At 39.0% G+C, this 25,075-nt stretch overlaps 3 protein-coding genes across 3 annotated transcripts; 1 reads left to right on the top strand and 2 right to left on the bottom strand.

Annotated features, from left to right (window-relative positions):
• Positions 1–1,142: 1,142 nt before the first annotated feature.
• On the bottom strand, positions 1,143–1,813 carry LOC105040496 (oleosin Ara h 15.0101). Its single transcript, XM_010917045.2, has one exon. It carries the CDS (start codon positions 1,677–1,679, stop codon positions 1,302–1,304), a length of 378 nt encoding a protein of 125 aa, XP_010915347.1. The 5' UTR covers positions 1,680–1,813; the 3' UTR covers positions 1,143–1,301.
• Positions 1,814–4,308: 2,495 nt separating this feature from the next.
• On the bottom strand, positions 4,309–7,388 carry LOC105040497 (GDSL esterase/lipase At1g29670). The gene is given in 5 exon segments (XM_010917046.4): positions 4,309–4,751; positions 4,872–5,130; positions 5,322–5,353; positions 5,356–5,569; positions 6,995–7,388. Coding segments are annotated over 5 exon segments (1,119 nt in total). The 5' UTR covers positions 7,373–7,388; the 3' UTR covers positions 4,309–4,515.
• Positions 7,389–19,584: 12,196 nt separating this feature from the next.
• LOC140856151 (serine/threonine-protein kinase Aurora-1-like) lies at positions 19,585–23,256 on the top strand. Its single transcript, XM_073253313.1, has 9 exons — positions 19,585–19,882; positions 20,529–20,642; positions 20,901–21,047; positions 21,160–21,255; positions 21,603–21,698; positions 21,808–21,904; positions 22,018–22,135; positions 22,775–22,847; positions 22,979–23,256. The coding sequence occupies exons 1-9, from the start codon at positions 19,847–19,849 to the stop codon at positions 23,078–23,080; spliced, it is 879 nt and encodes a 292-aa protein (XP_073109414.1). The 5' UTR covers positions 19,585–19,846; the 3' UTR covers positions 23,081–23,256.
• Positions 23,257–25,075: the final 1,819 nt, after the last annotated feature.

Raw genomic sequence — 25,075 nt, 5'->3', positions numbered from 1 at the left:
AAGAATAAAAATAGAATATTTTATTGCAAACATAAGCAAAAGATTACAAAATTTTAAGAATTACGTAAAGCATATTAATATATAAAAGATTAGATTATTCTTTCTTTTAACTACAAACATCTATCTATTCCTTAAAAAATTGCTGGAAAAAATATTTAGTAAATATTTTTTAAATAATAATTATGTAGAATATTAGTTTTGAATTCTTTCTTCTACAACTAGAACAGTCCCTCTCTATTAAAATCCTTAATAATACTAAATTCTTGCTCCCAAAAATATGGTCTCTTCTTCCAGCCCAATCCATTAAGGGCATATCTAGTTGGGGGAGTTGGGCTGAGAATGGGAATGACTAGCTTGTGTTCCACCGTTTGGTCGAAGAAAATCCTATTCCATTCTGATTTTAGAAAATAAAAATTCTTCAATCCTCTAAAGTTCAATCCTTACTCTCCTAATATTTTATTCTAATTTCAATTTTTATTTTGATCATGAACCAAATACATTAAAAGATTTGACCATTCTAATTTCTATTTTAATTTCAATTTTGACCCTAATTGCAAACCAACCGCACCTTAAATTTGTTAAAAACCCAACTCCACCGCTACTCTTAGAATGTCATACGACAAAATGCGATAAACATTTTTTTTTTTAATTCTCAAGAAAGATACATCTTGACGTCCAACGGCCCATAACATTGAGTAATCTTGGGCAATGGTGGAAGTGCCGCCAACACCAATCTTACGCTATGGCAAATAATGCTAATCTTGTCATATATCCGCCGAGGTAGCATTTATTCAAAACTTCCACTCGCACTTCTTTTCGAAAGCAATAAACTCTTTTTCCTAACAAAAGCTCTGGCACGTTTGATTCATGATCGAAATCCGGATCAAAGATGGAGGGAATTGCAATGGTCATATCCCTCGACATATTTGGTTCGTGACCAAAATCTCATCTTGCGGTATTATTTGATATGTGCTTATGCTAATATTTGGATTTTGTCGGCTCAAGAGCCTTTTTGAGGTCTCATGTGACACTGTGCAAAGCCCATCAAGCCAAATCCTTGTCCGCCTTCCTGTTTCATGAAACGTCTCTAACCCGATTCCACCGTTACAAAGTTTGCATTCCCTTCACCCAAGCACGGATCATAAAGAAGAACCACCAGCTTGTTACCATTACTCTATTTCGCATACACATGGATAACTAGGCGCGGATCGGATGAAAGCCAAAACACCACGTACAAAGAACAACCATACTCTAGACGCAGACTACCGGAAAGAGAGAGAGATATCCATAGGTAGGTAGGTTTAAGAGCCAGTAGCGGCGATCTCCTGGGTTGTGGTTTGCACGTAGCGGCCGTAGTCCTTGGCCTTCCTCGCGATTGCCGCCCGCGCCTCGTCCAGCCGGTCCGCGCCCGGCGGGTGCTTCCCCGTCACGTAGTTGTAGATCCACGTCAGAGCAGACACCGCGGCCACTCCGAACCCCCCGGACAGCAGCAGCCCCGCCGCCACCACTGCAACCACCGCCGCCGCCGGCACCAGTATCGGGCTGAATATCACCAGCAACGGCGTCGCCGCCACCAGCCCGATCACCGTCCCCGTTAGCGTCAGCCCCGACAGCACCAGCAGTCCCGCCCCTATCGCCCCCGCTGTCGCAAACCTCGCCGCCTGCTGGACCTTCGCCATTCTTTCACTCCCCCCCTCTCTTTCTCTCTCTTCTTTCCTAACAGTAGTGGCGGAGGTGTTGCTTACTTTATAGAGGAGGTGGTGGGTTGCATAGGTGACGCGTGGCAGAGGGCACGGCGGGATATGGGAGGGGGTTGAGGAGAGAGAAATGGTTCTGTGGTTGCATGCAGGGGCCAAAAGCGAAGACGTGGAGGTTGGATTTATATCAAAAAAAAAAAAAAAGGAAGACGTGGCGGTTGGAGTGGGAGGTGATAGACGGGTGGTGCGATCGCGCACTTATCGATGGTGCTCAGCATTACTGTTTGGCGTTCTCTTTTATTTTCTGGGGGCGTTGCCCCCGCAAGGGAGATCACCAGTTGATCTTAGCTCGATTGCGTATTGCTACAGTCTATGGCGTAACGATGTAGCTTTTGTAGTAGCCGTAGCCAAGACCAGGTTAATTTAGCCCAGTACAGATGGGTGGTGCTATTCTTAGCCATCATATGTACAATAAAAAAAAAATTTTGTGCACAATATAAAAAATTCATTGTGAAATATATCATTTTATATGATTGATCCATATAGTAAATGCTTTCCAACGTACATTTAATGTCTTCAGTTTCATTTTTCATTTAAAAAATTTATATGACAAAAATATCACTATTCTTTGAAAAAAATCATGACATTCTGTGGCATATTATGACTTTCTATACGCAGGATGTCATAATATAGTTCAAAAAATTATAACATCCTGTATATATTATGATATCATGCATCAAATTATGACTTTCTGCATGCAGGATAATATAATATGGCCTGGGATGTTATAATATAACCAAATATATCATAATATAAAAGGGGTATTTTTATCTAATCACTTTCTAACGTACATTTAATACCTGCAGCTTTATTTTTTCATTTGAAAATTTTAAATGACAAAAATATCTTTATTCTTTAGATAAAATTATGACATCTTGTACATATTATGATATCCTGTATTATATTATGACATCCTGTGGACAAAAATTATGACTTTCTGAATGCAAAATGTCACAATATGGATATAAGATGTCATAATTTTTTCAAGAAATAAGAATATTTTTGTCATTCAAAATTTTAAACGAAAAAGCAAAATTACAAATATTAAATATACGTTAGAAAATGATGACTATATGGACTAATCAGATAAGATGATGCGCTCCACATCGAATTTTCTATACCACCTGCAGTGCATAAAAAATTTCGCATGCACAGTATGTTAAAAGGCTAGCTGAATATTCAAACCTTGCTTGAACAATCTAATACAATTAACTTTGCCAAGGTGAGAAAAACGTGCCAACAATACATAAAGATGGAAAAGATAACACTAATCATGCACTGCATATGATGCATGCTATTATCTCTTCTATTAAACTCAAATGAAAAAAGTTGTACTATTTGCTTGCAGAGCCATTTAAATTGATCCTATATATGCTGGTTGAAGCACATGTTGTCGCATCCAAACGAATGATGCTCCAGCAGATGCACTAATCTTCCTGATTACCTAGTAACAGGGAAAGCAGCAGAGGCGGCAGGAACTAACTAGGGTTTAGGTACCAATTAGAAGAGCATTTGTTTAATTACTAAGGTCAAGAGCAGTCGACCTTAGAGGTACCACACTAACAAGAACATCACCAACCACTATAGATCCCTACCACCCTATCCCGACCTGATATGTCATAAGGCATGTGCAAGAGCAGTTGGTACCAAGCCCCGCCCACATGGAATTTGCCTGTGTAAAATCTCCATAGCACAACATTGATGCACCATGGAGGTTTTCTGGACTTGGTGATCAAAATAATATTACAGCATTGGCATAAGATAAGGCTATAGGCATAAATCGACCACTAATGCCAAGATAAGGCTATAGGCATACTCGGCCACTAAGTAATGTGACTAATTTCATCTCAGCAATATTGTCACAAACTGATATAACAAAAATTCCAGTTGGATATGACAAAAATTCGTGTCCAAGAATTCATCAGTCAAAAAATATTCATGTTTAATTGTTGGAAGGTTTTTCATGTTTATATTCATGGAGGTTTTTCAAAAAAAATTATTGGAAGGTCCAATTCACTTACTACATAGGGATGCAAACAGCCAAAGATGGATGACTGAACAGAGAAAATTTATTGTTGGACGGTCCAATTCAATCTTCCTACACGGTTCAATCACCTGCTGCTAGGTGATCACACACAACTCTGGCCATGGGTGTTTGAAGTGAATCGTCCAGTTAAAACATGTACTAGAGAGGATATTGACTCCTATAGAATCACCTCATAAACCTAGTCAAAATGTTAGATCATCTTTTTCATTTTTATTTTTCTTTTTGATTAATTAACCAAATGTTAGATAATCAGGACAACTATCTATTATAAGGGTTGATCAGGAACCAAGTCTCAACCCTTACTAGCTAATTTGGCCAGTACTGCATGGTTAATGCATGTTTCTTCATGTTTAATTTTTTTTTTTTTTTTGGGTGAGAATTATGTTTCATTAATCTTCAGGTAGTTTTAGGATTATAGCATTTCTCAGACTGACAAAGTCACACTTCATGTACTACCAAACCATGTACATATAATTCCATTACAAAAGATAAGAACTACCACCATGCAGCAACTCAATTAACAAAGGGAGTTAACCATCAGACCGAGATGAGACTGATTCTAGAACAACTTATTTACACAAGGAAGCGGTTTGCGTAACACCATCCTAGAGAAATCCACTTCTTTTCGCTGCCTACACAAACACAAAAAAACACAAACACACACACGCACACCTACTGACGACACTACCTGAATGCTTCATCTTATTCGGTTTACGGAGACCAAGCCAATTGTTTCACGTTGATAGGATATGCTTCTGCCTTCAGATTCGAGCCGTAAGCCTTCTGTGCGATCCTCACGTTGACGGCATCGGTTGGATGAAGCCCATCAAAGAATACGTGGGCGGCCCGATGGCGGCATGCACGTCCTCCTTTTCGGCAAAGTATTCCATTTCCTCCTTCCCTCTTCGACACCAATTCGCAGCAGGCTTTTCTTGCATCAGAGAATCCTGAGGACCAGCACTTAAACGCCATTAACCCAGGTATTGGGTTGAAATGGTGCAACCAATATGTTGTTATAGGTATATATTCTACGTATCTAACGGTGTCAAAGTGCTGGTGAGTGTTACCGTTCTGAGTGGGATTGCTGATGATATCTCTCATAATCTTGTATGAATTAATATAGATCATTTTGGAGCCCGGCATCTGCAGGGTTTTCGTGGATTTGACCAGAGACTTTAGGTGGCAGTTGAAGAGAAGAGCAGCTTTGTTCATGGCCTCGACGCAGCTTCCGTTGGTCATACCTGAATTTGACCTCACTACAGGCACACAACCCATGGTTTGAATAGAGAATAGCAAGAATTTTCTTGCTCCAAGATCATAGAGCATCTGCATGGCCAAAGGAAAAGCAGGCTTAAGTTTTATCGTTTTCCAGACTAGCAAACACTAGATAGAATCATGGGCCATATGAGTATGGACGAATTAACTCATTTTTTAAAGTTTTTATGAGTCTTTGCGAAAAAATAGTTCAAACTTTGGTAAGTTTTAAGAACAGGACATGGGATGAAGTCCATATATACCTTGAGCTGGCCTGACAGGGTAGAGATGAGAATTTGGTGAATTGTTGCAGGGTAACTCTCTTCTCTTCGCCGGGCATGAAGTAATTCAGTAAATAATCATTTCCACCGGTTCCCACCACAAACAGATACTTGGAGAGGTAGTGTTTGTTGGCCCCTCGGTGGCCGCTGAGTCCAAGTTGGGCTTCCAAATCTGGCAGTGTCCTAATCTTGAAGTTCCTTATTTGTTGGTTCAAGCTCATCACCTCACCCTGCACAGAGAAGTCATAATAAATTAATGTGGCTAAAAGCCCAAAAAATATTTTTATCTCATAAAAAATGAAGTAAGAAGATGTATGGTTAATTAATGGAGACAAGGTCATGTTGGCTCACCAAAGTTGTGGCTGTGGAGCCTTGAACATTTAAACATCCTAGGATATGAGTCGAAATTGTACGGAAACTCAGCATAAATTTATTGAGAGTTAATATAAGGTGGAATGAAAAAAAATGAAGCTATAAGGCGCGGAATCAAAAATTGTACTGTAACGGTCCTCATTTGGACCATTTTTTTTTTATAAGAAGCTCTTAATTTGGACCATTTGTAACACGTCACTCTCAAGATATATACCTGAAATAGACGGTGGAAATATAGGTAGCAGTTTTGCAGCATGTTTGCTGCGTACCCCACGCTTCCTAAGTTACTTATATGCTACCGGATCCTTGTCAAGATGTTGATAGTATTTTAGTAATTCCATATTGAACTCTATTGCAGTTGGTAACTTGGTATACATTTCTGTTCCCAGGCACGGTACTGAAAATGTTAAATACATAGAAGCAAACTTTTTTACTACCTTGTAGAACCCTCGCACTATAGTGTTCAAAATGGCTCCCTTCGTAACAGTACTACTTTTTGTGTCTGCTGAGACAGGTGAATTAAATGCCCATTTTAAAATTTATTAAAATAAAGTGTATAATATAATCATAATTGAAAAGGACATTCCGCGGTGCACTCATCCTTGCGCTGGAAGGATAGCTTCTTGGTGTAGGTAATTAGCATCCTTAACCGCACCTATTAGACAAGAACGCGGCTCAACTAACATGAAAAGAGATGAATAATCGGGAACAATAAGCACCAAAATTCTTTTGCTTACATGCAGGAGTTTTTTACACATTGGCAATTCCATCTTGATCACCTTTTAAACATGGGCCATAAGTATTTTTTATCATTATTCTTTATTTTTTTTATAATACTTCAGGTCTTATTTGACACCATTACCGTTTTAATTATTTTGCTAACGTATAAACTACTGAAAAAACATATGGAGATTGATGTTGAAGACAACACTTGCAGAAAACTGAAGCTTCTTGTTGCTTTTATTGGTACTCCCTTTCGAAATCAATAAAACTTTGCCTTCAAAAACTTTAAATATTTTCATAACTGTTTTGCTCTACATGTTGTTCGGACTAGATTTTTTTTTTTTTTGGATTTTTGAAAACAAAAATCAGTACAAAACTATGCCAAAGGGTCTTCAGCTTTTTCTTTTTCATCTACAATGGGCTGAGGGAAGATCAGCAACAACCTACCCACTTAGTACATTGTTTATAGTTAGTAATTAATGACATCATTAAGTGTACGTAATCAAAACATTAATATATGCAGGTGCACATGAGAGCAAGTGATATATATTTGGCCTTACGGTGATAGACCCGGTCTGGTCTAGTATCCCTGAGCCACCAGAGGCGTAGTTGACGCCATGGGCAATCCTACGTCCTCTGGTTCTCGGATCGGCGAATGGCGGAATCAGGCTTGGAAGCTTCAGAAGCTCTCCGAGAACGTCTATTGGATTCCTCCCGTTGGAAAACCTGCCGGAGGGCCCCAGAGGGAAGTCTATGCCATATGGTGGGTAGTCGGCCCTCGCAGTAGAATTCCTCAAGAAGTTATTATTCCCATTGTCGACCAAAGAGCTCCCAAACACAAACATGCCCTTCAATTCAGCCTCCCCATGGCTCATGCACAGAGAGGCTTGGAAAAGGATCAAGAGTGCGATAAGAAGTCTCGCCAGTGTCCTCGACATGGATTGAATAACCAAGTGGTAGTTGGGGGGGGGGGGGGGGGGGGTGGTGTAGGGTGCAAGTGTAGACTGGGGAAAGAGGTTAAGGGCTATATCTCGTATTTATATAGAAAGAAAAGGAAAAGTGGAGGTGCTTTAATGTTGATTTAAGACAAATGGTACCTGTGCTGGCTGCCTCCTCGAGCCGGCCAGAATTAAATGGTGAGACTATAGAGGTCAATATCTGATCGACCTAGAAGATAGATATCAAAATCTGTCTCATGAATACTACGAGTAACCAATGACCAGGAAAATTTAAGAGTGGTGCAGTAACGGTTTTAATATGTACTGGTTAATGGTTATGACGTACTGTGACCGTCATGGTCATTTAAAAAGTGTATATGGTTGGCATTGTAACTCTTGCTAAGTGTATATGCTGTGGTAGGTGGGTATAGGAAGCGGTTGGGGGCTCTATGTTTGAAATCTAATTGTGTCCTTTATCTTATACTGTGTTTCTTGAGTAATGAATAATAAATTATGCATCAAATTTTTAATAAGTTTTTATATTTTAAAAAGCTCAAATTATCTAATCATTGATGATGATATAGTATATGAATTATGATGTAACATAATAAATAAAATTTTTATTTTGATATCATGATTTACGGAGTATAATATATATTATATAAAAGAATGATATAGTATAATATATAAAAAATTTTATTTGATGACATGATATATTAATGATGATTTAGCATATGGATGATGATGTGGCATATACTGTAGAATTAATTTCCTATCTAAAAGTATACAGTTAATGAAAGTCATGTCATAATCCATGTAACATAAATTATATTTTTGGTCCTTTAAGTTTCACAAATATCTATATGTTGGGTGGATGTCTGATCGGAATACCACCTTTCAGGATCTTTTCAGTACCACGTAATGCAATAGGAAGAAAGAAGAAATAAAACAAAAAACAATCAAAATACGTGGATCAGCCACAAAAGGGCTCGCCTCCACGGGGCATGCAAACTTCATTATGAAAAAGAAATTTTATAAGAAAAGATCTCACCCTCAACCCTCATACATCCAATTTCTCTCTCACTAGAAGTTCTCCTTACAAAAGCTCTCTCTCTTGGAAGACCCCTGAACCTCTGAAACGATCGGCGTCCACTATCCAGGAGTCTCCTGCCTCCTTCTCTCTCAGCGACCTCGTGCCTCTCTCTTCTTCTCTCGGGTTGATTTCCATGCAAACTCAGACCTCACAGATTTTCGTGAGGTAAAACTAAGCCGCCACACACACAGGCCACTTGTTCCCATTCCCAAGCCTTTATAGGCCTTAAACAAGAGTTAGATTAGGATTAAAAATCTTAATCTGACTCAAATAGACCTTAAATAACCTCCTCCAGCCATCGGATCGAAAGCAAGATCAACCCACGTCATTTTGATAGCGATCGGTCCACGGAATAGTACCGTGGACCGCATAAAATGCATGGAAAACTCCCATGCGGTCCACAGGTCCAGCCATGGACCGCCCGGTCCATGATGGATCGGGGTAAAGGGCCAGGCACGATTCCTGGGCCGGCCCGCAAGCGCAGGCCTGGACCGCACCATGCCGGGCGCCTGCGCCCGGGTCGGGCACCGCACGCGTGCGTGGGCTGGGCCACGTGCCCGCCTCGACCGTGCGCCCGGTTGGGCCGCCCGCCCGCTTGGCCACACGCTTGGGTCGCGTGTCCCGCATGTTGGCCCCGCCTAGGCCACGCTCCACAGCCTGCGGCCGCGCCGCCGCCACTCTGCCGGCCCACCGCCGGTCGCCGGCGGTCCTCCACCACCTCGGATCTCGTGCCGACTTCAAAAGCTCGTATCTCCTCCATCCGAGCTTCATTTGGAGTGATTTTGGTCTCGTTAGACGTCGTTTCTCGCCGCGGACCTCGCTGTGGACTCAATGTGGGCTGAATCTCGATGCATCAAATCCTAACAATCTCTATCTCGACTCGATATTCGGCCTTCTCCAAACTCCGAAAGCTTCTGGATCTCCTCGCCCCCATGTCCTGAGACAATCACCTGCTGATCATGGATGGACAAACATGGGAGTCGAGCCAGGCTGCTCAATCCCATCTCCGTCGTATGCTGTGCTCCTCCTAATCTGAGACCTACTCGGGGCATCGTCTTACGGCAATAGAATCTCACTTTGCGACGTCGTCTCTCGTCCTCCCGAGTCTCTTGTCTCGTGCCCAATCCACCTCCAGGAGCTCCACCTCGCTCTAGTCTCCACCTGGCTCCCGAAGCTTCACCTCGCACTAGGCTTCCTACCAGGTAATAATGTCATCTGCTCTCCTTCTTCCCCTCCAATAAAACCCTATCGCCGCGTAACACCCTCAAGATTCCTCCACCAACTACCGTCCTGTAGCCTCTCGAATCCAGTCTGCTAAGTGAGATAAGATTCTGTCTGAAATCGGATATGTATCGGACCTCCCTCAATCTCCTCACTGCACCATCATGTATCCTCCAGCTGACCGTCCTGATGCCTCTGATCGCACAGCTCGATCCATTCGGTAGATATACAGTGCCCTCACTGTTATCCAGGGAGTCAAACTGCTCCTCTCTGCAACATACATGATAGAGACATGCAGAATCTAATATCCACTGCTGGGAAGAAGTAGATACCTCGTCAGATATCTCATCTCCAAGACATCTCTATCTGAATCGCTACCAGCCGTCGCTACAGCAGCCACCGTCCGATTTTTGAGTTGAGGGTTATCTCTAGTTAAATGCCCCAACTCCTCACACCGATAACACCTGATTTTGCTAAAGTCCCTCCTGGACTTGGACTGCCCTCATCACGATCTCTTGTCGCTCTGTCTACCACCTTCTGCTCCTTCAAAAGCCACCAAAGCTGAGCTACCGCCATCTGAGCTCGAAGTCGGATTCTCCCTCCTGAGAATCTCGTTCTAGAGTATCGCCGCGGTGACCTCGTCTATCTTGATGGTGCTCTTCCCCACTAGAAGAGCAGTCACCAAGGACTCATACGAAGGGGGAAGCGATGCTAGCAAAACCAGCATCCTGGTCTTCTCCTCAACATTTTCACCAACGCTGAGAAGGTCGGTGAGGATCTTCTGAAAGTGGCTTAGATGCTCCTGTACGCTCTGCCCCTTAGCCATCCGCAGCTGGTAAAACTGCCTCCAGAGGAAAAGAATGTTGGTGAGAGACTTCGTCATGTACAACTCCTCGAGCTTTGACTACAGCACCGTCGGAGAAGTCTCGCTCAGCACATGGATCACCACCTCATCCGCTAGGTACATGCGGATGGTACTCACCGCCTGCATCTATAGCCGTTTTCAATCCCGCACCTCCATAGTGGTCGGCTTCTCATCGCACAAGAGAGCATCGATCAACCCCTGTTGGATAAGCACGTCCTTCACCCTTGCCTGCCACAAGGAGAAATTACTCTTACCATCAAACTTGTTGATCTCCATCTTGATTGTTCCTATCTTCTCCATCTTCAGTCTTGCTCACCACCGTTGCAATCTGCGTCCTTGTACTGCCTTGCTCTGATACCACTTGTTGGATGGATGTCTAGCTGGAACACCACCTCCCGAGACCTTTTCAATACCACGCGATGCAGCAGGAAAAAAGAAGAAATAAAATAAAAAATAATCAAAATACGTGGATCAGTCACAAAAGGGCTCGCCTCCATGGGGCATGCAAACTTCACTATGAAAAAAAAAATTTACAAAAGGAGATCTCACCCTCAACCCTCGTACATCCAATTTCTCTCTCACTAGAAGTTCCCCTCACAAAAGCTCTCTCTCTTGGAAGACCCCCCGAACCCCTGAAACGATCGACGTCCACTATCCAGAAGCCTCCTACTCCTTCTCTCTCAGCGACCTTGTGCCTCTCTCTTCTTCTCTTAGGTTGGTTTCCGCACGAACACAGACCTCACGGATTTTCATGAGGTAAAACTAAGCCGCCACACACACAAGCCACTTGTTCTCGTTCTTAAGCCTTTATAGGCCTTAAACAAGAGTTAGATTAGGATTAGAAATCCTAATCTAACTCAAATAGAACTTAAATAACCTCCTCCAGCCATCGGATCGAAAGCAAGATCAACCTACACCATTTTGATAGCGATCGGTCCATGAAATAGTATCGTGGACCATATGAAACGCGTGAAAAACTCCCATACGGTCCACAGGTCCAACCGTGGACCGCCCGATCCACGATGGATAGGGTAAAGGGCCAAGCACGGTGCCTGGGCCTGGGCCGGCTCGCATGTGCGGGCCTGGGCCGTGCCCGCACCTGGGCCCAGGCCGGGCACCGCGCGCATGGGCTGGGCCGCGTGCCCGACTGGGCCGCCCGCCCGCCTGGGCCGCACGCCTGGGTCGCGCATCCCGCACGTTGGCCCCGCCTGGGCCGCGCTCCGCCGCCTGCGGCCGCACCGCCGCAGCTCTGCCGGCCCGCCTCCAGCCGCCGACGGTCCTCTGCCGCCTCGGATCTCGTGCCGACTTCAAAATCTCGTATCTCCTCCATCCGAGCTCCGTTTGGGGTGATCTTGATCTCGTTGGACTCCATTTTTTACCGTAGACCTCACTGTGGGCTTAATGTGGACTGAATCTCGAGGTGTCAAATTCTAATACTATACATATATAAGTTAAAAATCTCTAATCATATCCTTTGATTTTTAAGTGTGGTCTAATGTAAAACTAATATAAAGAGTATTGTTATGGGGAGTTTAGTCCCATTATTGTGGACAAGAGCTCGATACGTCATATGAGGTATTGTCCACTCTTATCCGTAGTTTATCCCTTAAAAAGTACCTCACGTGAGAAAAAAAATTTCTTCCTTATAAGTGTGAGTCCTCTTTGACTCACTACAAATGTGGGACTAAAAATGTCCTTCATATTATTAAAACCACAACAGAGCCCTCCAAGTCAAGAGAGACTCTGATTGTGTACAGTCCGAGCAACCCTACAATCAGTCGAGCCGGACCTAGTCCCTTCTTGGTGCGTCATTATTATAGACAAGGACTCGGCCCGTTACGTGAGGTATTATCCACTCTGGTCCATGAGTCTTATAGTTTTGTCCCTTAAAAGACGTCGAAAGATTTTTTTCTCCTTATAAGTACGAGTCCTCCCTTGACTCACAACCAATATGAGACTAATGATGCCCTCCATATCATTAGAACCACAACAAGTATGGTTAAAACTAATATGAAAAAATAAAATAAATATATATATATTAATATATATATATATATTAAATATAGATATAATATAAAATATTTTTTTAATCTTCTTTTGCTTTTCATTCTTCCTGGGGACTCTCTCCATTTGTATTTTGAAAAAACCAAAAACAAAGGATAGAATGAAAAGTTAGATGAATAGCATGTGATGCTGTAAAATATATGTTGTAGATTTTTTTCCCTCATGCATATTTGTATCTGTTCTAATAAAAGGTAGGGAAAAAGGAATATGGGGTTAAGGATATGATTGAAGATGGGATAAACTAAATAATATAATAATATATTATTAATATAATTTTTTAATATATATATTTTACCTTTTTAGATTAGATTTAACGGTCATTTTCATATTAGTTTTATATTAAATTACATTTGAAATTCATGGTACAAAATTAAAGAATTTTAAACTATAAAGATATTTATAAAATTTAGAGATAATTTATGATATATAAATAATGATGTAGCATATAGGTGATAACATGATATATGGATGATAATGTGGCACTTGATGGCTCAACACTTTTGACAAAAAATTCTACATCACGTGCTATGTCATCATTCAAATGCCACATTATCATCTATATTATGTATTATCAAAATAAATTTTTTCATCCATTATACCATGTTATCACCAATCAACCATACAATCATTTATTTAAGTATCTGCTATATAATTGGCTACATAATCATCGGATAATGCCAACATAGATTTTCGATGAAAGAAAATGGCCGGAATCAGAGAAGAACGACAATAAAATAGTTGAGAAAATAGGGATGAAATTTCAGTTTTTTAACTTTTAAAATTTTAATAAAAATCTAATCTAAATTTGGAGGACTGAAAATATAATTAATTCAAAAAATTTTGAAATTATAAAGGGTAAAATGAATAGTAAAACTCTTTATGAATCATTTAATTATGCACAAAAATCCGTCCAAAAAAAAAAAAAAAAGGCAGCGGCATTCGATGGTAATCTGACCCTTGATAGCTCAAAGCCTTTGGGGTGTTATGGGGCCACTTAATGATGTTAGACTCGGTCAGGCGTCGTCACCCGTCTATGTTTCAGATAACGTTCCCTGCAACCTATCAGGCTCCGACAAGTCGCTGGCGCAGAGAAAACAAAAGGAGGTTGCAGTATGCAACATTGTCCAAATTTACTCCTCGAAGCCATCAAGCGATAGAAGAGTGGTACATCGAGTTGGTTCTCAGAGTAGCAACAGAGGTTGGTTGGGGGTCATTTTCTTGTCCCGCAGGCTATTAATGACCATGGAGATGGTGTTGGGGAGCAGCTACCTACTCGGCACCATGTCACAGTTGGTTCTTAAATTACCGGATTCTCTGTGCCGCTGTCCGCAGGAAAGCAGTCAGAAATGGTTAGGGTGGAACGGCCATGGATGGGCGTCCATGGGTTTCAGCTGGCACTGTGTGCCATGTGCTAGCGCAGTGGCTCATAAGTTGTTGTTGTCCAACCAGATGATTTTAATGTTTAGGATTCGCCAGGTCGACCCATATTTTACTGGAATTTGGCATGCATGAAGCTGGCCGGTGGAGGTCACGATCGAGAATGGCCATGGATTTGATTTGGGGGTTCGGATCCTCTACAGTACTATTTTGCACCGCATGAGATTTGCATGTTTGGATGGCTGGCACATTATTCATCTTGAAAATAAATAGTTATCATCTATCTCCAGTGGGGCAATATATGATGGTTGACGATGGTTCATAATTTTCAAGTCTACAGTGCAAAATATGAACTATAGAGGATCTTGTTTCTAGGATGTTAATGCTAGGCAAGATAAGAGTTAATCAAGAGAAAAATGATTCTTGGTGGATGTTTGGTATGGTATCCCATCAACTAAGCTTGTTTTGAATGGATCTGACAAATTTCTTCATGTTTTAGAATAAAATATAATAAATATTTTAGATCATGCATTTCTCCTTTTATAAGCAAAATTTTAAAAAAAATAATAGGAAGTGATTTTTTTTTTTTTTGTACATTATGTTATGTTAGAAAACAATTATATTCATAATTAGCAAGTCAGAGGGCCAGCTTGTCCAAACACCGAAAGGTATGTTTTAATTTTTTTCCAATGTCTACGAAATGGCAAATGTGTTATATTCTGTGCATTTTTTAATTAAAAGAAAGGTTGGCATGCTGGGAAAGAAAAATAATGACAAAAAAAGTAATAGTGAATAACTCATTATTATGGCATGGGCTCGCGCATGGCCGACTCCAAAAACTTTAGGCCAGTTTGGTTGGGGTATATTGAATTACACAATAATTTAATAATTTTTAAAATTATTTATTTAAAAAAATAATTATGAAAAAAAATAATTTTTATTATATTTAATTGATAAAAAAATTATTTTAAAAAATAATACTGATAAAAGATTATTATATTGGGTTCAAAATAAATCTATAATAGGAACATGATCAAATTTATAAATATAATTTTTAATATAAAATAATTTTTTAATATTAAGGTAGTATTGTAATTTTCAATTAGTTTTTATAAAATAACTGCAATCACATAATCAATACTATTTTTATCTTAATTTTTTTTTATGAAAACTCTTTATTGAATGCATCTGAAAAGACATTAAATAAATTCAATTATTATATATACAAATTTGTTGAAAATATTTTTATTAAATATAAATTACCATCATTTAAAAATTTATCAAATATCAATTTTTTCATGATATTTATTTAATTTTTTTCTCTGAAAAATAACTACAAGATCTATCATTTTTTTATTATTTTTTTTATTTTTTATTTAAAAATATAATAATTTGATGTGAAATTTATTTTTTTATGTGAGATTATCTCCTACCAAATAAATCTTTAATGTAATACCTATAATAGATAGAAGATAGTTATTATGTGTGTTTGGCTAACCATATTTATTGCAACATCAATGATCTTGGACCCTAAGCTCATTTTATCGGCTATTCCGTCCGTCAGCACCTTTTTGGATCACGCTTTTTGTCTCATTTTAATAATAAAAGGATATTGCAAGAGTTATTTCAGAGCACTTGGCTTTTTTCCTTTTTTTTTTGGCGGGGGTGGGGGTGGGGGTGGGGGTGGGGGCGGCGCAGGGGGCGGTGGGGGGTAGGTATGAAGCACAACTTTATTCACAAAAAGAAATCAGACACAAAGTGTAAAACTAATGTGCTTTAAAGGTAAACCATGAAACTAATGTGCTTATCTCTCGGTAGCAATGCAAACACCATGAATATGTGCGTAAATGTTCCACTATAATATCTCTTAAAATAGCTACCACGTTTGCACAAAATCTCCGCGGGATTGATGTATACCCTTTTTTTTTTTTTCTATCATCACCAAAATTCATGGGTCGGTGCTTTGTCAAGAAGCAAAATGCTAACTTTATTCCCCGTGGTTTATAAAAAAATCACAAATTAATCAAGTTTTGATGAGAGTTTGCAAAAAATGAAGCATATTCGTTTTCAATATTACCGTAGGATCCCCATGGTCCCGACAAGCACCATATATATATATATATATATATATATATATATATATATATATATATATTTATTTATTTATTTATTTTATTTTATTTTTTTTTTGATGTAAGTTATCTTTCCGTGGGGATTTCTAATTAGGGACGCATATGACAACTCAAGTAGGTTTTAGTAGGTCATGGGCTAAATATATGTAGTTATATGATGCTAATTGATTAAGTTGATATACTAATTATTATTGAGAGTTTCTAAGTTTTGGCTGGGCTTGGTCTCCTATCACGATGGAAGTTGGTCTCTTACTGATGTGGAGATGGTTTTCATTGAAGTAAAGATGTTTCTTCTTCAGAAATACCTGCAAAGAAGTCTATTTATCGGAGATTTTTCATTAGAGGATCCATACTTAAGTCAGTCGTAACTTCAGTAAGCAATGAAATGGAGAGTTGGCGAAATTACAGAATTCTAGGCTTTGATCTTTGGAGAAAAAATTACTTATCCGAGGATCCCATTCGCCCCTTTTTATATATAGAGAGAGTAGCTATCCGTTACAATCGAGCTCAATAACGATTCCAAAAAATTTGCACCCATTTAAAATGTAGGGTACTCGTTATGTGTATCAGATGTGGATGAGGATTACACACATTACCAAGTGCGGCAGTTAAGCCTACATGCCCATGATTAAGGAAAATAGCCACAGATCTTCGAAGAGGCGATTGGCTTTGGTTGTTTATCGAGTTGATTAGTCATTATTGCTTTTCGAAGCCGGTCAGCTATTTATCGTTGATCGAGCAAACTCTTCAATGCAGCATTGTATTTTGTCGGAATCTTCATGTGGAGGAAGTTAAATGCTACTGACCATGTCGTCGACGCTCATAGAAGCCTTAGTACGATTTCAACTTAAGATTTCGTCTCTACGGTCCATCCTTGGGGATTTGGATTTCATCGTCAAAAAAGAGGGTTTTAGTGACTTGGTCGGTGCACAGTCAACGTAGGACCTTAGCTAAATTCGAAGTCAATCGATCCTTTTGGTCTGTTGATCTTATGATTGGTTGGTGTACGGCCTTGAAGTTAGTTGACATCCGAGGTTGTATTTTTCATTGAGTCGAAGTTATTCTAGGGTTTTTTTATCTCCACGCTCTTTTTTTGCTGGGTCAATTGACGAATATTGGAGAATCATCTTCTCATCAGATAATCGAGCCATTCTAATCAGAAAAATGACTTGCTTCCCCAACACTAGTGACTTGACATTATTTGCATTTCAATGTTGGATAGAGTTCTCCTGTTCTACATTATATTAAAAGAAAAAAGGTTAAATTTAACAAAAAAGAAAAGGGAAAAAGAGGTTTAACATAAGAGAAGCAAGAAGGAGAAAGGAAGAAAAAATTTGTGCTATTTTAGATAGAAAGCCAAAGCAAGGCACAATCTTTGGCCCAAAAATGATGCAATGTCCTCCAACCATATAATTACTAGGATCTATTGTAATCATCCCACATCGGTTGTGTAGGGATTTAAGTAGGGTATGTAATGACTTAGGTGTGCTACTACCAACAATTGGGTTTAAGCATTTTTGGATCATATAGTTCAGGCCTGAATAGGTTGTTGGGTCAGTAGATTGCTTGAGGCATTATAAAATGATATCAGATAGTTCAAGGGATACTATCGTGTGGGGTCATATTGGAACAGATTATGCATCTCAGTAATGTACCCTCGGTCCGATGGGGAGAGTTTGACCACCGAGGATAGTGACAGTGGCGTGGTGGTCTTGTCTTCGGAGTCTCACATAGATATATACTGGGAGCGGATACTGGGGCCAAGTAGGTCCTGATGAGGATGTCAGAGATTTAAGTGGGAGAGATTGGCCAAGTGGGTCCTGACAAGGACATCAGAGATTTAAGTAGGAGAGATTGTGATAGTCCTACATCAGTTGTGTAGGAATTTAAGTGGGGTATATAATGACTTAGGTGGGCTACTACCAACAACTAGGCTTTAGCATTTTTGGATCATATGGTTCAGGTCTAAATAGGTTGTTGAGTCAGTAGACTGCTTGAGGCGCTATATCTATTTTCTTAAGATCTTAAATATGATTTTTCTTTTGTTGTACTAATCCTCGATTTTATAATTACATACACTCATTTAGCACATAAGTAGATTCCTGAGCACACAATGTTAGTACTTTTGTTGCATTCGAGCTGCATTAGCTAAATTTTGGGCGGCTCTACCTAAATTCAACACAAGTTATATTTCTTTTTAAAGAAATTTTGTAGATATCCTATTTTAATCTTTGCTCAGATCCTTGGCCTTATACATATAAAAGCCAATGACTGATTGAACGGTGTCTTGGCCCTCAGCTGACACCATTTTCTCTTTATTGTACCTAAAGGTGGCAATGGATCAGATATAAATCGAGTCAACCGATACCCATACTCGCCCTATCAATAAAAAATTTATATCCGTATCCGTCCCATATCCATCTCGAATCAGATATGCAATAGAATAAAGCCCTATAAATTAAAAATTTTGTAACTAAAGAAGAATATTTGTAATCAAAAATCCCGTCCCTACAAAATATCATGCTTCTACCAAGATTAAGCTCTTAAAACCTCTAGGAACCAACTCACACCACCATAACTCGGACAGAATCTCATATATTTGAGGAAAAAAACTCAATCAAAACCTCAGAAACCCCTCTAATCTCTCTCAAGTGCTCTCTTTTCTCACAGATTTTTAAAAAAGATAATAAAAAGAAAAGAAAAAGAAATAAATAAAAAAAAAAGACAATCCAAAAAAAATACTAACCTCTCAATTTTTTCCACTTTTCCTTTGTTTTCTTTAATTTTCTCTTCATTTTCTCATAGTTTTTTCTCTGCTTTTTCTATCCTCAAGAGTCTCAATCGGATGGAAGATTTGGAGTGGCCGAATATAGAAGCTTAGGGAAGGCAGAACGGCTGAATATGCAAAGCTTAGACAACTAAGATTTTGTGTTGGGTATTTAGGTGTGCCTGTGCGCGTACGTGTGTGTGTATATATATATATATGTGTGTACGTGTGTCGAGTCAGATTTGGGTTGGGATATATTATTATCCATATCTAATCCATATCTACTTCGATTTTTTTTTTTAACTCATCTCGAATTTTAATCGAGTAGGATAAAACTCACTCTATTTAGAACGGATCGGATTGTATATCCGATGGATCAGACTAAATTGCCACCTCTAACTGTACCAGCTCCCGGTTGCCACATTGGACCAGTGATTTGAACGTTTGAAGGATACGGATGGTCGGTGGCAATTGTTCTTTCGAAGCTCAGTCTCAACGTAACCTAGATGAAGCTTCCCTTGGCTGAACGCTGGTAGCTTGGGAAATATGGATTCGTCTCACTTAGCGTAAACACGAATCAAGTGTATCAACAGCACAAATGTTAAGGTCCGCTTGTATCATATCTGACTGCAGGGAGGACTCGAAACCCCGGCCTTTCTGCCCCTTTTTCGGAGCTAAAACCGGCAATTGGCAAGAAAATGCAAGGATTTTTTCTCTGAATACGACGAACCTGTCCCGCTTGTGCCCGCTTCGCCCGCGTCGTTCCTAATTCAAACGGCTATAACTTCGAATTTTGTTCCTTACCTTCCACGTGGAATCATCTAACAATCCGACCGTTACACCGCAGTCTAAATTCCCCGGGTTCCTTCGCCCAAAGAAACCGAAGGAAAATTTGTCCCAACCCCACACATCCACCCCCGCCCAACCCATTCCGCCGCCCCTCGCCCCCGGGTCCATGGCGATCGCCACGGAAACCCAGCAGGAAGAGAAGGTACGAAAGATTTCGATTTTTTAAGGATTCTTGATTGTAATCTGGGTTTTTTGAAGTATAAGGTGGCTCCTTTTCTACTTTTACTCGCATTTTTTGTTCATGGATTTAGGGTTTCCCTGAGTCTGCCAGCATATGCTTCCTGCCTTCTTTATAACGGCACTTGGAAGTAGATTTTTGGTTTTGGTTGATTAGAGCCATTAGATTTTGTCTTTTCTTTCCTTTCTCTTCTTGGCAAGGGCATCGGAACTGAGGCAAAGCTATGTCTTTGGCTTGAAGTTTTTTCTATCTTGATGTACCTTGTTATTTAAGGGGCAAAATTTCTTACGATCATTTTATCAAAGCCAGGATTTAATCATGGATCCGGTTCCAGATTTCGATGCCTTTTGTTTTGGATTGAGGACGCGTTTTAGTGTTGCAGTTCACAGATCTTATTGGTTTTTGTTGCCAGCTCCATTGCATCTCAAATAACGAGTTCTAGCTGTTTTCTTTAGCTGTTGTAATCAATAATTTATGGGTATTTTTGTTCCTTTCCGTTTCAGATTTATCTACCTTCAATCATGGTTTCGAATTTCTTTGGAGTTTTTTTCAGCTGTTCTAATAATCTATTATATTTGAATATAGAGGATTTCATGTGTTTCTTTGACAGCCTTCTTCAAAGGATACAACAGTGGAGAAGCGCTGGACGCTGAACGATTTTGACATCGGAAAGCCACTAGGAAGAGGAAAGTTTGGTCATGTCTATCTGGCCAGAGAAAAGAGGGTACGGGCTGTATTTTGTAGTTACAATTCATCTTCAAGACTTTATTATAAAAGCAAAGCACATGATAGTTGAAACCCGCATTAGAAAATCATGTCAAGGTTCATTGCTGCAGTGAAAGAATGATTGGATGTATTATGTATTTGTATTCTATCAGACATATCAGTCCTTCAGATTTTATAGTATTGAATTTTCCTCTTCTTCTGTGATTTAGCTAATAATCATAAGATTGCTTACCTTGAGTTTTTAAATTGGACCCAGAGTAATCATATAGTGGCACTAAAAGTTCTTTTTAAGAGCCAGCTGAGACAATCTCAAGTAGAGCATCAGCTGCGACGTGAAGTAGAAATACAGAGTCACCTCAGGCACCCAAATATACTACGTCTATATGGATACTTCTATGACCAGGTTTAGAGATCTACTCTATCATGACTGTTACTTGTGCTTTCTATTTACCATTCAAGGTATTCTTTATATTACCTTTTTTGGCCTACTCATTGTATCTTTTTTTTTTGGGCAGACTCGTGTTTATTTGATAATAGAATATGCAGCAAAAGGTGAACTTTACAAAGAATTGCAGAGGTGCAAATGCTTCAGTGAAAGGCGTGCAGCTACTGTGAGTTATTACGAACTTCATATGACTGTTATTCTCAATATTAAAACTTCTATTATTCATTCACTGGATAATTAGCAGTCTTGCTGTGAATACCTACTATGGGTTGTTTTATGCTCCATATGGTCGTTTCTTTAATCTTCTAAAACTTGTATCTGATGCATTTACTGGATATTAGCATTATTTCCTGAATACCTCATAATTTCATCAACCTGTGTCATTCAGTGCACTTCCCCTGATACATAATTTTGTTTGTAATGTCTTTGATAAGATAAACTTAGCCTCTAACCTTTATATATTATCCTTGAAATTGTGCGCATAAAAATAATTTTACTGTTCTTCTGCTTCAGTACATCTCATCATTAGCACGGGCATTAATCTATCTTCATGGGAAGCATGTGATTCACAGGGATATCAAACCAGAAAATCTTCTGATTGGAATACAGGTACTGCCCATTCTTTTTCTTTCCCCTTACAAAGCTAACCTACTGTTCGTTATTTTCTTTGCCAAGTGCATAAACTTTGCATGCTTATGGTGGTTGGTTTTATGGATAGGGCGAGTTAAAAATTGCAGATTTTGGTTGGTCTGTACACACTTTTAACCGTAGGCGGACCATGTGCGGCACGCTGGATTACCTCCCACCTGAAATGGGTATGTCAGCCACTGTCTGTCCTTTTACCAGTATAGATTCTTTGTATGATTTTCAAGTTCAAGAACTGCACTTTAGATCCTTGATCCCTCCCTTGTGCTTGGCTTTGTTTCAGTGGAAAGCACAGAACATGATGCTAGTGTAGACATATGGAGCTTGGGTGTCTTGTGCTATGAATTCCTTTTCGGAGTTCCACCTTTTGAGGCAAAGGAACACTCAGATACATACAGAAGGTAAGTGAGAGTCAAAGATGATCTGAATCTTCTCCTTGACTTGGCAAGCGCCAGTTTTTGTATGGTGTTGATCTTAATTTCGTGTTAATAGAAAACCAAAGTGGTTGTATTTAATAGTATGCTGGTGATATACTAAACTGAAACATTTACTGTTATTCAACTTCTTCTGGCTTAAATGACATCCTTGAAAAATGAAAGGTCTTTGCTTACGTAAATCAAATAGCGGTAATCTTTTGAAGGTTATACATCATTTTTTTCAAGTTTAGCCATGAAATTCCTCTACATAGTGGTCTTTATTCTTTTCAAGGATAAAAAGTACGGTGGCTTTATTCAAAATGGCTGTGTATTTGCCAATGACTATTTACTCGATAATTGGCCAGTTCTCAATCTTGGATGAGAAAAAGGCAACTTTTTTCTTTTAAAGTTATTTCTCCTTTGACAGTCATCTCTGTGTTGTGGGGATGCTGTATTCGATGACTGAAACTCTTAAAGTGATATCTGCATGGCTGCATCTCACCACTTTTTCTGAGGGATATCAACAATTTATTTAGCAGTTGCACTTCTCAAACTTTGCATTGTATTAAAAAGCATTTATTGGAATTTGGATTCGCTTTTGACAAAACTGCCTTTTGGATGCAGGATAGTAAAAGTCGACCTTAAGTTTCCCCCAAAGCCAGTTATTTCTCCTGCTGCAAAGGATCTTATCAGCCAGGTGGGGATTATCTTCTTGCTTCCTTTTTTCCTTTATTTACATATTTGTTTGAAAATTTATAATTTAAATTTTATGAGCAGCCCTCTTTCTTGAATTCACTTTGCTCACATATTAGTTTATATCTTATTCAGATGCTTGTCAAAGATTCCTCACAACGTCTTCCACTTCATAAGCTGCTTGAGCATCCATGGATAGTTCAAAATGCAGATCCCTCGGGCATCTACAGAGGATGATTTCTTAAGGACATTTTTCATTGCTTGTACCATAATAGATTATCTTATTGCCATTAGTTAGCCATGAATGGATGCCAGGTTGCGCAATCGAACTACTGTATATCATCTATGGGCAAATGCACTGCATTTTGAAGTGTATTGGGTGAATTTTTGTTGGGGGGGGGGGGTGTGGTGGGGTGAGATGTTTTATCTCGATAGGCAGATCACTTCTCTGCTTGTACTTTTTTTGGGGGGGGTTATATTCTTATTGTACCCTTTAGCACTTGTGACTCTGTATTTTCTTTGTTTTGTTTTCTTGTTGGTTCATGGAAATGGATAACAAGAGCAAGTATGATAAGGGCAGTCCACATTTTCCTCTCTAAACTCCACTACTGCATCACGTAACATATCTTGTGAAACGGAAGTTTGCCGCGAGCATGCCTTTTTGCAAGGCTCCCAATATCCTACATAAAAGCTAACTTTTAAAGTGGACCGCTGCTCCATACTCGGTCAAAATCTACAACCCACTTGTTTTGGGAATTGGGTGTGCAACATTGTTACCCAATTTCAATGGCTCAGCAGTCAGCAGATCTGAACTCTAAATAATATATGATTCACCCAGATTCGATAATGCAAGACCTAACCCATGTATAAATATTATTTTATAGTAACAGAAACTAAAATATATGAACTTATACTTCGTCAATTTGCATGGCCAAAATGTTTTATTCTTTTTTTTTCTTTTTCCAATATAGCTAGTCAAAATGCATGTACACTATTCCCTTGGCACCTACACCAGAATTGTGATAGAATTTAGTGGATTTTTGTAGATACATGGAAGCTTCATCATCTAGTATTTACCCTAAGTTCAACCTCGTCTCAATCTCGATAATATGGGACTGAATTTAGACATTGCTAAATCAGCCTAGGTCATTTTCGTCGTTAGACGTGGCAATAGAAATCAATATGACTCAAAACAAGATATTTAAATTCCCTCCAATTGGCATCTGTTGCAGCTCGGCCCACGATCACGCGTGGTTAATCCATGGGAGCATTAATGCCTGAGCATAATTATAGGTGTGCATGGGTTGGGTTGAGCGGTTTGGAGCTAAACTTGAAATCAAACCAATTTAAACCGGTTTTCTAAAATCAAAATTGGAATTGAGCCGATCATCTACATAAACTGCTGGAAACCAACGCAAAAATTTTGGTTTCGGTTTATCAAGTTGATATTCTATTACAGATATATAAAGAAAATATAAAAAAAAAATTGAAATTTTTATATATAGATATATGGGGCAAGTTGGGACAGTTTGAATACATACATGCATATAAATGCACGCGCGTATAGATTGGATTGGACTGGATCAGTTTGATTTGAATTGATATTTTAAAAAAATTAAATTAAAATTGAACCAATTTCTTTCGGATCAAGATTTTCTCAAACCACAACCAAACTAAATTTATAAAAAAAAATGATATAAATTGAACCAAGTGACTGCATCCAAAAGCCAATCTTGCCAATCTGAGCAAAGTCCTCATTGATATTGCCAGCAGACCTCCTCGGCTGAGTACCAAGCTGTTGGATTGGATTTCAATAGCAACGGTATTAATTGCTTATGTAATATTCTTTTTATTTATATATCAAAATTGTATTTTTTGTCCATTTCAATGGTTTATTACCATATTAGAAGGTTCAAATAATAACGTTAATACTTAATAGCATCCCATAACCATTATTTAATCATTATAACAATTATAGTGGCCATCTTTATCCTATATGATATCGTTTTAAAATTTTCACTATTAAAATATGAGTTTTTATGAAAACAAAATAATAGATAATAACAAAAAATAAGGATATATTTTCCAAATCACGGATTACTCCATAAAAATATATATTTTTTAAATATCATATAAATTTTAGGAAGAAAATTAATTTATAAGTGTAAAAAAATAAAAATACTAATAATACCCGTATGTTGATACCACCGAGGGAGCTGAAACGGTTGTAAC

Source organism: Elaeis guineensis, chromosome 3 (genome assembly GCF_000442705.2).
Source record: "Elaeis guineensis isolate ETL-2024a chromosome 3, EG11, whole genome shotgun sequence".
In the NCBI taxonomy this organism is placed as follows: domain Eukaryota; kingdom Viridiplantae; phylum Streptophyta; class Magnoliopsida; order Arecales; family Arecaceae; genus Elaeis; species Elaeis guineensis.
This window is presented reverse-complemented; position numbering and strand designations above follow the sequence as displayed.

Excerpts from the sequence above, each read along its gene's own strand:
- LOC105040496 (XM_010917045.2), bottom strand. The coding sequence starts at position 1,679 with ATGGCGAAGGTCCAGCAGGCGGCGAGGTTTGCGACAGCGGGGGCGATA.
- LOC140856151 (XM_073253313.1), top strand. The coding sequence starts at position 19,847 with ATGGCGATCGCCACGGAAACCCAGCAGGAAGAGAAG. Across the intron at positions 19,883-20,528 it reads AAACCCAGCAGGAAGAGAAG|CCTTCTTCAAAGGATACAAC; the intron begins GTACGAAAGATT and ends TTTCTTTGACAG. Across the intron at positions 21,699-21,807 it reads ATCTTCTGATTGGAATACAG|GGCGAGTTAAAAATTGCAGA; the intron begins GTACTGCCCATT and ends TTTTATGGATAG.